This window comes from Arachis ipaensis, chromosome B4 (genome assembly GCF_059453495.1).
Source record: "Arachis ipaensis isolate K30076 ecotype BB chromosome B4, ASM5945349v1, whole genome shotgun sequence".
Lineage (NCBI taxonomy): Eukaryota > Viridiplantae > Streptophyta > Magnoliopsida > Fabales > Fabaceae > Arachis > Arachis ipaensis.
The window spans coordinates 79,589,268-79,602,875 of record NC_142439.1 but is presented as its reverse complement, the minus strand read 5'-3'; the positions used below and the strand labels follow the sequence as shown (position 1 = coordinate 79,602,875).

Genomic DNA, 13,608 nt, shown 5'->3' with positions numbered 1-13,608 from the left:
GAAGAACATGAAGAACACTTTGAGTGTGATGAAGAACAATGAAGAACAGGTTTTAGATCCTTAAAAGGGCAAGGAAGTAAAAATTTTGGTGTTTAAGGGGTTATTTGGTAATTTCTAAAAGTTAGGGTGGTTAAAGTAGAAATATTAAAAGTTACGGGTGGTAAAAAGTAAATTTTAAAGGTTAAAAGTAAAAGGTAAGGTAATTTTCGAAAAATTAATAATAAAATAATAAATAATAATAAAATATTAAATAATAATATTTAATTAAAAATAATATTTTAATAAAAATAATAAAATAATGTGGAAAAGGCAGTTTTCTGTAAAAGCTTTAGAAAGACAACTTTAAGCGCAGAATCTCATAATTACCTTCATAAAACGCTTAGGGAGTGGTAAGAACATGTTAGTGAGGCAAAGATAAATAAAAGTTAAAAAGTTAAAGAAAAGATAAAAATCGATGAAAAAGCCTGTAAAGTTTTAATGACAGAAAAACAGACAGAGACTAGCGAACAAACTAGGGCAACATAGTTAGTCCTTGAGTTGTGACTAGGGTTTGGTATTATATGAAAAGTTAAACTGTTTCAGTATAGACTTAATGAACCTATACTTGGGGCAGGCTAACTAATCATACCGAAATTTACATAAGCTTTAAATACATACGTTAAACAGAGAAAGAAGAATAAAGTAAAGAAGCGCAGAGAAAAGAATAACCAGAGCAGAATAAAGAGACAAAGTAAAAAGAGTAATATGATAAAGAGCAGAGGACCTATTGAGAGGTCATTTGTTGCATTAAGGCAACCTTAGAGATATCTATATGTTCATCTGCTGCATTATGGCAGTCAGATAGATAATGGTGCGACAACTGAGAAACGCTTTCCTGCGGTACAGATCCATATTTTATTTCTGTAAGGCAGAGGGGTTATTTCCTGCTACAGAGTACCGTGACCACCTGTTCCATTTCTGTAGTGGCAGAGGGGTTATTTCCTGTATACAGAAGGTGTTTTGGCATACATCCCTGCAGTGGCAGATGTGTTATTTCATGCGTGCAGTGGACCCTGTGGTGGCAGAGGGGTTATTTTCTGTATACAAGGGTATTGCCAACAGGAAAGCCATATCCAGCTGGTAATGCTGGGTTACGTCTGGAGCGGGTAGAAACCGACAAATGAGCTCATTACCTGCACTTGGACTAGACATGCATCATTCTTTTCTGCGCATCATTCTTTGTTGCATTCTTTCTTGTGTGTGATCTATTTCTTTATGTTTGTTTGTTTGAGTGCTATGTCTATGCTTTATCTTCTTGTATTCTCCTGCTTGTGTTCTGTTCTTTGTTTTTCCATCTATTTTTAACTTCTGTTTACTACTTTACTGTATTTTATTACCCATCTACTAATCGAGATCGAATAAATGAATGTAACTAACAACCCCGACCCTACTAAGGACTCCCCAGTTCTTACCCCTTCTCTCCCTTCCTCCCCTTCAGATGGAGACGGGCGTGATATTCTATGAGTTTGAGGACCGCTATGTCCTCGAGGATCCGATACATCATAGTTACTTCATCATGGGATTGGAGCCTCATATTAGACGATATGCGTTACCAAATCAAGCTTTTCAACATCTTCTGTCTAGCCCGCATTTTGACCCCGATGCTCCTTACGACTTTCCTTCATCCTGGTTACATCCTGTCGCACCTGTACATCATTTTCCTGATGATCCTGAGCACCCTATACCAGCTCAACCTTTGAATGAGGTAGAACCTGAGCCTATCATTCCTGATGAGCCCGAGTTAGCTGGTGACTACGTACCTGTGATACCACCAGAGTGGGACTTTCCCCCTGAGCCGATCCCTGACTTTCCACAGCCTGATGAGCCAGCACTACCGGACGGTGTGGTAGCCCCTATATACGCGAACGGACCTGTGCTCGCGAAAGGTTTTGTACATAGTGATAGCAGTGTTTCTGGTGGATCTGAAGGTATAGCTGTAGCTGTGGACGATGAGGAGGAGGAGGATCCAGAGATAGAGATAGAGCAGGATGAGGAGATGGACGAGCCTCACGGCGATTCTCCGAACGGCCACGTGTAGATATAGTTTGATAGCAGAAGGGGCATTCTTTTGATGACACTCTAGTCTGACATTATCTATTAGTTAGTCTCTTACTTGTGTTAGTACACCCGAGAGCTAGGAGCTATACTGTGGTTAGGCTAGCCTGGGCGCTAGTTTAGCGGCTTTTTGTATGGGCTAGGCCCTGGGAGTGTCGTGTATATATTAGCTATGTAGGATGACGAGGATGTAAACTGACTTGATCTTGTGTAAACACAACATGTTTTGTTATAGTGTACATGATGTATATTATCTGTTATATTTCTATATTTTCCTATGCTTCCTTTTATTGCCCTCAATGTATGCTTGTATAGTTTACCTTGTTATCCGCAACGATATAAAAAAAAAAGATTACTAATAAAAATTGGCATCGTTCTAACAAGGAACATGCTCATATATTAAATAATAGTTAATAATTAGGAAGGATAAGTTAGTAACACTTAGCTTCTTGTATGACCATGGCATACTGGGAGTTGGATCGTTACATCAAGAGCTCTCCATGCTCATTCTTTACTGTTGTGACTCCAGATCTTTTGGGCACTACTTGTACTCGACTGACTCATTCACTGTCTGAGATGGGGTAAATGATGTCTGCTTCTTGTAGCCAGGTCACTTCTTTCTTGACAACTTCTAAGATGGTGGGATTCAGTCTTCTTTGGGGCTGACGGACAGGTCTTGTTCCTTCTTCTAAGAATATTCTGTGCTCACAAACTTGAGGGCTGATGCCTACTATATCCGCCAGGCTCCACCCAATTGCTTTCTTGTGTCTTCTTAGCACACTGAGCAGTTGCTCCTCTTGTTGGGAACTGAGTTCCCTTGCAATGATAACTGGGAGCTTCTGATTATCTTCAAGGTAAGCATACTTGAGGTGGGGTGGAAGGGGCTTTAATTCCACTATCTGCTCATGGCTGGGCTCTGGATCATCTGGAGTTAGTGATAATGGCAAAGCGTTCTCATTGTGTTCAGAGGGTGTCCCCACACTTGGACCTTACGCCATGTACTTCTCTTCTACTTCTTCTTGGTGAACAGCAGCTACAGTTTCATCAATGATGTCGCACTGGAAGATGGAATAATCTTCCAGAGGGTGCTTCATAGCTTCATTTAAACTGAAACTCACTGCTCTGCCATCTATCTCAAAGGAGTAAGTTCCTGAGAAGGCATCCAGCTTGAACTTTGAAGTCTTCAGGAATGATCTTCCAAGCAGGATTGATGATGGTCTTCCTGAGTCATTAGGGGGCATTTCCAAGATATAGAAGTCAACAGGAAATGTGAGCCCCTTAATGCTTACCAGCACATCTTCAGCAATTCCAACCATTATGATGATGCTTTTATTGCTAAAATAAAACGAGCTGCCAACCTTTTTAAGGGAAGGAGCCTCAAAGCATCATATATAGACAATGGCATAATACTCACGCACATTCCTAAATCACACATGCAGTCAGAAAATATTACACCCCAATGGTATAGTTAACCATGCATGGACCTGGATCACTACATTTTTCAGTTATACCTCCCATTAAAGCAGATATAGAACTACCTAAAGGAATATTTCTAATTCATTAATTTTATCTTTATGTATGCATAAATCCTTCAGAAACTTTGCATATTTAGGTACTTGTTGAATAACATCAAAAAGGGGAACAGTTACCTCAACCTTTTTGAAGATTTCTACCATTTTGGGATCAAGTTCCATCTGCTTTCTGGACTTCCGTGCAAGGTGTGGAAATGGGATAGGAATGGCGCCACTTGCAGCTTATGCATCTTTTGGTGCTCCATTCCTTGGCTGTGCTACTTCTTCTTTAACCAAGTCTTGTACTTCCTCTTCCTCTTCAGCATCTTCCACTTCAACTATGTCTTCAACTGGGGCGTGTTCTGGTGGGCCTGGCTCCTCCTGATTCCACTCTTGCAGTGTGGTTCCGGACCTCAAAGTTATGGCATTGATGCCACCCTTGGGGTTGGGTAAGGGTTGAGAAGGAATTCCATTGGAGCTTGAAGGCTAATTATTAAAGTATTCACCGATCCAATCTGTGAGGCAAGAGCTTCTACATGGCCTTTTGTCTTTGCTCAATAGACTGAAGCATTTCATCATGAGAAGAAGAAGAAGGGTAAGTGATCTAAGGGGCCTGCTGTTGGTTGTTCTGAGGTGCTTGGGACTGCCTTTGGTAAGGTGCTCTGTAAGGCTGGTTTTGGTTCTGTTGTCTGTTGTTGTTATTCCACCTCTGATTTCCATTGTTGTCTATGCCTCCACTGTTGTGGTTGTCCCTCCAACCTTGGTTGGAATTATCCCTCCATCCCTGGTTGGAATGGTCTCTCCATCCCTGGTTGGAGTTGTCTTGCCAACCTTTGTTGTAGTTTACACCTTGGTTGTAATTGCTGCCTTGTTGATTGTACCCTTGATTTGGGCGGTCATAAAAATTGTGAGTGGCTGCTATGGTGTTGTCCTCTTGTTGGAGCTGCAGACACTCATCAGTGTAATGACTATAATCAGCACATATTTTGCATACTCTCTAAGGAACTAGCTGTTGACTTTGTTGTGGTGAGGGAGGCTGAGGTTGTTGTTGATTTTGCTGTATTTACTTCAGTAGGTTGGTCATCTCACATATACTCTGTGTAAGAGCAGAAGTCTTGATACTAGAGAAAACCTCTGCAACAGCCTTTGAGTGGTTGTTCCTGTGCCTGTGATTTCTAGTGGACTCAGCTAGGTCGCTGATTAGTTGCCACGCTTCATCTACGGTCTTGTACTTTTTCAGAGAACCATTACTAGCACCATCTAATGTAGTCTTATCCCGAGGCTTCATGCCTTGAGTGAAGTAGCTGATCAACACTAACTTGTGAATCATGTGATGGGGGCATGCGTCCAGAAGATTCTTGAAGCGCTCCCAGTACTCATAAAGAGTCTCCAATTCGCCTTGAATAATGCAAGAGATCTCTTTTCTCAGTCTATCTGTAACTTCAGCTGGAAAGTATTTTTTCAGGAATTCTCGCCTGAGCGTATCCCAGTTAGTAACGGTCGCTTCAGGTTGAGTGTAGTACCACTCCCTCACCTTTCCTTCGAGAGAAAACGGGAAGGCGGTCAGCAAAATAGAAGTTTCATCTGCACCATAATGCCTAACAGAAGAACATGCTGTCTGGAAATCCCTTAGGTGGTTGATAGGCTCCTGAGCAGGTAAGCCATGAAACTTGGGCATAAAGTTGATTAATGCAGTCTTCAGTTCAAAATCTTCAGCCAGATTTGGATGACGCACTTCGTACGATTACAGAGTAAACTCTGGGGCTCCTGCCTCCTGGAGAGTGATCCTCCTAGGTTCCGCCATATTACCTGCGCCTAAATCAACCGAATTAGTAGAGACGGAGCTTGTTTCTTCCTCAAATGGTGCTTCAGATTCACCCTCTGATGAGACTGGTGAATTGATAATAATCACTTCACCACCCTTAGAGGGTAGCCTACGTCGAGCTCGCCTAATACATGAAAGAGTTCTTTCAATTTCAGGATCAAATGCGGCTAAGCTTGGATCAGGGAGTGAACGTGTCATTCAATGAAAGAAACATACAGCTCATGGTAATAAAATAAAATAAAAATATGCAAAAATTAAAAATATGTACACTAATTAATAATTTAGCACATAATTGCAATTCCCCGGCAACGGCGCCAAAAATTGATTCGAGGAGTAAATCAGCCAATTAAGAAATCAATATAGAAATACATTGCGAGTATAGTCCTTAACCAGCAAAAATCCGCTCATCAATTTAGAAAGGTTGTCACAAAATTAGAATAAAAATATTGGGAGTATGAGTCCCAGGTCGTCTCCGAACGAGTTGACAAAAAGGGTGTTATCTTATTAATCAGGAGTTTTTCGAGAGATTTTTGAGAGTTGAATAACAAGAAATAAATAATTGTAAACTACTGCAATGAAAATTAAAAGAGAGTTATACATTATAATTAAAACGACTTGACTGGGGGAATGATTAAATAGAAGTTCTATCCTTGTTGGAATTCTCTCAAGTGTAGTATAAAGAGGTGTCAAGTGATTGAGCTAACTCTTATTCGCAAATCCTAGACCTCTCCCTTGGGAATGTCTAGGGTTAGTAAAAAAAGAATTAGCCAACAATGTCCAATTTAACTAATCACTTGAGCATTCCAACTCAAGTGTCTCCTCTTAATCAACCTCCATTCCAAGTTGGGAGTCTACTGCATCAACATGGATACCATCTTCGTTGTTGGGAGTAGGGAATAGAAAAGAGACATGATAATCAAATTAATTGGAAGCAATTAAACAAATAATAAAATTTAAATGGAAAAATACTGCTTGCATTAATAAATTCTAAAAACAATCCAATTGTAACTCTAAACAAGAATTAAGAATATGGAATAATAAGGGAATAGGAAAACAAACTAGAATAATATCTTCAACGGAGGTAATGACTCTTCAATATCCAAAGCAAAAGCATAAAACTAAGAATATGTGAATGTAAAAGAAAACCTAGAGGAAGAGTAATTCTCTCTCTAGATTCAGATCTAAAACTAAAACTACGCTAATGAGAATCTCTGTTGAGTCTCTGCTCGTTCCCTGACTCTAGTCTGTGTTTCTGGGCCAGAAACTGGGTCAAAACTCGGCCCAAAATTGCCCCCAGCATTTTCTGTTATTTTTGCAGATCACGCATGTCACGCGTACGCGTCAGTCACGCATACGCGTCCCTGGTCATCTTCGCGTCTCACACGTACGCGTCAAGCACACGCACGCGTCGTCTAGCAGAACTTCAATCCACGCATACGCGTTAGGTACGCGCAAGCGTCACTGTAAAATCTCCAGATTGCGTGCACGCGTGAGCCATTTATGCGCGTCGATGCTCGCTAGTTGTCTCCTTTATTTTTTGTGCTCTTTCCATTTTTGCAAGCTTCCTCTCCATCCTCTACGCCATTCCTGCCCTATAAGGCCTGAAAACACTGAACGCACAGATCACGGCATTGAATGGTATATAGGGAGACTAAAATACACAAATTAAGGCTTAGGAAGCAAGTTTTGAACCATAAAACAAAACTAGGAAGGAATTATAAAACCATGCAATTTGTATGAATAAGTGGGCAAGGACTTGATGAAAACCACTCAATTTAGCACAAGATAAACCATAAAATAGTGGTTTATCATGAGTCATCCTTCAAGTTCCAAATTCATCAAAGTCAATGGCCACCACTTGAAGCTGTATCATGGTGAGAAGAGGAAGCACAAGGAGCTGGAGATCTTCCTCTTGGAGGATCCACCAACAGAAGAAGACAACCCACCATGGTACGATCTTTCTTTTTTATTCTTAGTTCTATCTTATTTTTTGTCAGTGTTACTTTATAAATTCTGCATAATCCTTTGCATTCTGCATAAATAAAAAAAAACGCATTCGACACGCAAGCATCGAGGACGCGCACGCGACACTTGTGAATGCGAAAAACATTGGGTTTGAACAGAGAGTTACGCGGGAGTGGCACTGGAATCATGCTTTGCATGCAAACAAGCCCATGCGTAAGCGTCCCGAACATATACGCGTGACCCCAGAAATCGGCGTAAATGGGTGTTTGAACAGAGTGTTGTGATGGTTTGGGGCTGGAACTGTGCTAGAGGCACAAACTTAATCACGCATACGCGTCCCTGACGCGTGCGCGTCATTTTCCCCTAATGGTTATCCACGCGAATATGCAAATTTTGGTTACTAGGCTATGCGAATAGAGAGTTGTGCATACACGTGGCTGGTCTCGCACAATTGGCACAACAAGGGGCACGCGTACGCGTGCTTGACGCTTACATGTCGATGTCATTTGTGCGCATCCCACGCGTACGCGTGGTGTCCGCGTGCGCGTCACCTGCGCTGCCTCACTTAAACCAGTACGCCGCCCAGATTTTAATTTTCCCCTCCCAAATCCTAAATCTCTCTCAATCCTAATTCTTTCTTCTTTCCCCCTTCTTTCTTCTTCCCTCTTCTTATTTCTTACTTTCTACTTCCTTCTTTCCTTTTTCATCTTCTTCATCAGGTTTCTTTTCTTCCTCTCCTCTACTATTTCATTCTTCATTTAATTATTACATTTAATTATTTTTCTTTCTTCTCAATTTCATTTTAGTATAGTTATTTATGGTTTCTTTTTCATTCCTTTTTCATGCATTTTTATGTTGGTGTTGGAGCTTTATTTGGGTCTTACTCTATTTTATTTGAACTTGTGGATATTATGAGGAGTAATTTGACAATTGACATTTTATTATGTATCTCATATACACTTGGATTACTTATTTTAATTCCTTTTTTAACTTGAACACCAAGTGTTTCTGAAAAAGCCAATATGGCATTTTGAATTCTTTTCTATTCTATTCTTACTGCTTTAATGCATCTTTTTCACAACACTTGCTTTCCACATGTATTGGGCTTATCATTCACAATTGTCATCATACTAGTGCTCTTTAATTTGGCACATTCAATATATGATGCTTGAATTATGCTTCTGATGCTTCTTACTTGCATGCCATAAACCCTCTTACATCTAATTGTTATGAATTGCTTTTATGATCCTAATTGATGTCTTACCTACATGTTGTAGCTACTATGTATTTAAGCTATTATATTTTCTTTGGCATTCATTATCACTTAGAATTTCTTCCTTCCAATCATTAGTTATCTATATTTAACATTCTTCCTCTTTCTTTCTTCCTTAGGATAGGTACCAAGAAAGGAAAAGAGAAGGCTATTGACAAGACACCGGCAAGGAAAGGTACTAAAAGGACTGTGGCTAAAGCACAACCCATTACAAGTGTTAAGCCACCCACGAAGCGGGTAAAGCGGCCAATCAAAGTTGATGAGGCGGAAAAGGCATAACCTGCTAAGGACTCTGCACGGTTCACTAACCGTTACTCTGAGCAGATGTTCCCATCCTGGCTGAGAGAAACTACAACAATGAGCACTTACTCATTCTTCCAACACACTTTATTGATTTTGTGGAGCCACGCATTGAAAGAAGACAGTGGAGAATCTTGAGAAGATAGCCATGGGAGGCCAATTTATCATGGGTAGTCGAATTCTACTCCGATTTCCACTCGCCTACCCTGTAGTCCATTTTTGTTCGTCAGAAGCAAGTACCCATCTCCGAAGGGGCCATTCAGCGAGTATTGGGTCTTCCACCTAGCCCAGAGGGATGGGACGCCTATCAAGAGGCCTCTTTCAAGTGCCAGACATACCGGTTTAACTAGAATACCGTGCCAAGCCTTAAGTATGGGGATGTCAATACCTGACTTCCGGAGGTAATCTTTCTCTCTTAACACCAATATATTATTTTTTATTTTGTTAGATAGGATAGATTGCATGATAATAATTGCTTGCATGTATGTTCTGCTTGGTTGAAATAATGAGTTTCTTTTCAAGACCCTATTTTTTGAGCATTTCACTAATTCAAACTGAAAAATTGTGTTAAACTTGTTTGAAAATTGTAATTTGGAACATGGTTTATACCTAAGAACACACAACCTGTGAGATTTTGAGCTTAATTATATGATTACATTATTTAACCATGATTTTATTCTTGTGTGTTTGCTCCTCTATGATTACAATATGTGCTTTGTTCCATTCTATATGTCCATTGTTTAGTGTATATTCACACATACATGTGATTGAGGCCATCATTTGATATCAGCTCACTTATCCCAAATAGCCTACCATTCCATTCACCTTTGTTTGCCACCTTGAGCCTTTTCAATCCCCATTTGTTCTTTATATTACCACATCACTAGCCTTAAGCGGAAAAACAATTAATTACCCCAGTTGAATCTTTGGTTAGCTTAAGATAGAGATTGTATGTCAATCAAGTGTGGGGAAATGTGGGAACTTTGGTTGATGGGAATGTGTATTATTTTTATTGACAACAAATTTGAGAATTTGGGTGCTACTCATGTAAAATTATGAAAACCACATGCATTGATATACCATGCTTTTATAATAAAAAAAATTATTAAAAAAACGAGAAAAAAATTATATATACAATATAAATAAATAAATAAATAAATAAATAAATAGGGGATAAAATTAACCCAATATTAAGTCCAATAAAAAGATCAATGCATATGTGATGAAATTGAAGAAAATTTGATACATGAGTATGTGAAATATACAATAATGAGATTATGGGTAGCTAGGTATAATTTTAGAATTATATAGAGTGTGTGTGTGTGTTAGGTGAGAACTTAGGCTAGTCAAAGATTCAATTTACAGCTCACTTGGCCATACATATATCCTCACCCTTACCTTAGCCCCATTACAACCGTAAAAAGACCTCATGATGTTTGCATTTGTACGCTGGATATTTGTTGATTGGTTAGATGAAGAACAAAGTTTTAGAAAGCATGACTAGAGAATATTAGAGTGGATTAACCCTAGACACCTAAGTGATTAGAGTGCATATACACTTCCAGTCAGGGTTCAATGCTTGACTCTATGTTCCCGACTTTCATGAGCTATCTTCTTACAAGTCTACTTGTCTTTTATTGTGTGATTTGAATCAGTGGAATCTGATTTTTGTTTGTCTTAGAGAACTTGTTTATTTTAACCAAGTAGGTAGAAACATCTTAGCATATAGTTACATTCATGTACATAGGTTGCATTGCATGAGTCTTACTTTCCCACATTCATTCTTTTAATCTCCTTGAGCTTAGCATGAAGACATGCTAATGTTTAAGTGTGGGGAGATTGATAAACCACTATTTTATGGTTTATCTTGTGCTAAATGGAGTGGTTTTTATCAACTCTTTGCATGCTTATTTATACAATTTGCATGATTTTACAATTCCTTCCCAATTTTATTATATGATTGAAAACTTGCTTCCTAAGGCTTTAAATTACCAATCTTTAATTTCCCTTTATACCATTCGATGCCGTGATCTATGTGTTAAGTGTTTTCAGGCTTTATAGGGCATGAATGGCTTAGATGATGGAAAGGAAGCTTGCAGAAATGGAAGGAACACAAGAAACTAAGGAGCTAACCAGTGAGGATCGACGCGCATGCATGGTTCGTGCATGCGCGTGACTTGGTGCATTCTACTGCGACGCGTGCGCGTACCTGACGCGTACGCGTGACACGTGAAGAAGACCATCGACGCGTGCGCGCGACTGACATGTACGCGTGACGTGTGTCACGTGCAGAAATTATAGAAGACGCTGGGGGCGATTTTGGGCTGGTTTTGGACCCAGTTCTCGGCCTAGAAACACAGACTAGAGCCAGGAGACAAGTAGAGACTCAACATTCTCATTCACTTAGTTTTAGTTTTAGTTTTGAATCTTAGAGAGAAAATTTCACTTCCTCTAGGGTTCTTATTCTTCATATTCATAGACTTCTAGTTTTATGTTTTTGGATTGGATATTGAGAAGAGTTACTACCTCCGTTGAAGTCTTTATCATTACAGTTTGCTTTCTTATTTCCTTACTCTTTTTATCTCCCATTTACCCTGTTCAGAGTTACATATGGATATATTTGATTTTGGAATTCATTAATGCATAGAACTATTTTTACCTTTAATTAATTTTCAGTTATTATTTTATTTAATTTATCATGTCTTCTTTTTATTCTCTTTATATGTCTATGAAAGTGGTATTCATGTCAATGGAGTAGACTCCTAACTTGATTTGGGAGTTGATTAATAGGAGACCCTTGAGTTGGAATACTTAAGTTGTAATTTTAATTAGAAGTTGTTGGCTGGCTCTCTAGTCTCTAACTCTAATCCATCCTTAGGAGAGGATTAGGACTTGGGATTCAGAGTTGGATAGTTACTTGACTTTCCTTTATCAGGTAAGGGATAACTAAGTAGAACCACAACCTCTTACTATTACACTTGGCAAAATTTAACAAGGATAGAACTTCCAATTAATCTTCTCCCAGTCAAGGCTTTTTATTTTAATTATATAAACTCTCTTGTTAACTTTTATTGCTTTAATTTATAATCATTTATTTTTCTGTTCTCCAACTCTAAAATTTCTCGGAAAACTCCTGACCAATAAATTGCACTCTTTTGTCAACTCGTTGGGAGATGACCTGGGAATCCTACTCCCAGTATTTTATTCTCAATTTGTGACAATTCTATTTAAATTGATAAGCAGAATTTGCGTCAGTTAAGAACTATACTTACAATGTTATTTCTACACTAAATTCTTAATCGGCAATTTTCTGCCCGTCGGTTAAGAGCTTGAACACACAAAACTAGTGAGATTTTGAGCCTATTTGATTGGTTGCATTTTATCAACCAATATTTTATTTTTGGTGTGTGTTGTTCTCTCTAAAATTGTGATCTTTGTCTTGCTTAATTCTATATTTCCATTGTTTGATGTATGCATGCACTTATATGATTGAGGCCTTGTTTCACTGAGCTTACATACCCATATGACCTTAACCTTTTCATTATCCTTTGTAAACCAATGTTGAGCCTACTTATCCCATTTATTCTTTACTTTGGCACATCATTAACTCTAAGCGTAAAACAATAATGTCCTTAATTTGAATCCTTGGTTAGCTTAGACTAGTGAGAGTGTTCATGAATTAAGTGTGGGGAAGTTGGGTTTGGAAACATCTGGTTTGAGAATTGGGTGTTGCATATTCCTGTGAAAATGTGTAAAATAATAGTTGAGCACATATTATTGCATTCAATAATTTAATCATATGCATTGAGGAAAACAAAAGAAAAGAAAAGAAAAATAAAAAAATAAAAAAAGGGACAAAATGCCCCAAAGTAAATGGTGAAAGTAATGCATATGTACTGTAGTCGAAATTAGGATGCATGAATATGTGGAAAAACATAGTTAGTGGGTAGTTAGGCTTTATATTATGATTACATGCATTGTCCTAAGTTAGGTGAGAAGTTTAGGTTAATTAAGGATTCAGATTTTAGCTCACTTGACCAAATACAATCCTACCTTGACCTTGACCCCATTACAACCCTTAAAAGACCCCTTGATTTGTGTATTTGTTCATTAAATTTCTGTTGATTGGTAGAAGAAGAGCAAGTCTTAGAAAGCAGGGTTAGTAGAGAATTGATGGTTCGATGCTCGATTCCTTGTTCCCGGCTTTCATGAGCTATCTTCTTCTGCAAGTGTAGTTGTACCTTATTTCATGATTTGAATTAGTGGAATCCAGTTTATGTTTGTCTTGGGGAATTTGTTTACTTTTAACCAAGTAGGTAGAATCATTTTTTGTATGTAGTTTCATTCATATAGATAGGTTACATTTAATAAGTCTTACCATTCCTCTTCACTCTTTTATAGTTTCTCTTGAGTTTAGCATGAGGGCGTGCTAATGTTTAAGTGTGGGGAGATTGATATATTTTTAGGGTTTAACTTGTGCTTAATTGAGTAGATTTTATCCACTAAACTCACACTTATTCATATAATTTGCATGTTTTACATTTTCCTTCCTAATTTTGAGCTATGATTGAAAACATGCTTCTTTGGCCTTAAATTTGCTAATTTTAATCCTCTCTTATTACCATTCGATACCGTGATAT

At 38.5% G+C, this 13,608-nt stretch overlaps 1 protein-coding gene and 1 non-coding gene across 2 annotated transcripts; both read left to right on the top strand.

Moving 5' to 3' along the window:
* Positions 1–1,477: 1,477 nt before the first annotated feature.
* On the top strand, positions 1,478–2,077 carry LOC148568068 (uncharacterized). Its single transcript, XM_088483371.1, has one exon. The coding sequence runs from the start codon at positions 1,478–1,480 to the stop codon at positions 2,075–2,077; it is 600 nt and encodes a 199-aa protein (XP_088339497.1).
* Positions 2,078–4,929: 2,852 nt separating this feature from the next.
* On the top strand, positions 4,930–5,037 carry LOC148568067 (small nucleolar RNA R71). The gene has a single exon (XR_015881710.1). It is a non-coding gene; the product is annotated as a small nucleolar RNA R71 (small nucleolar RNA).
* The last annotated feature ends 8,571 nt before the right edge of the window (positions 5,038–13,608 follow it).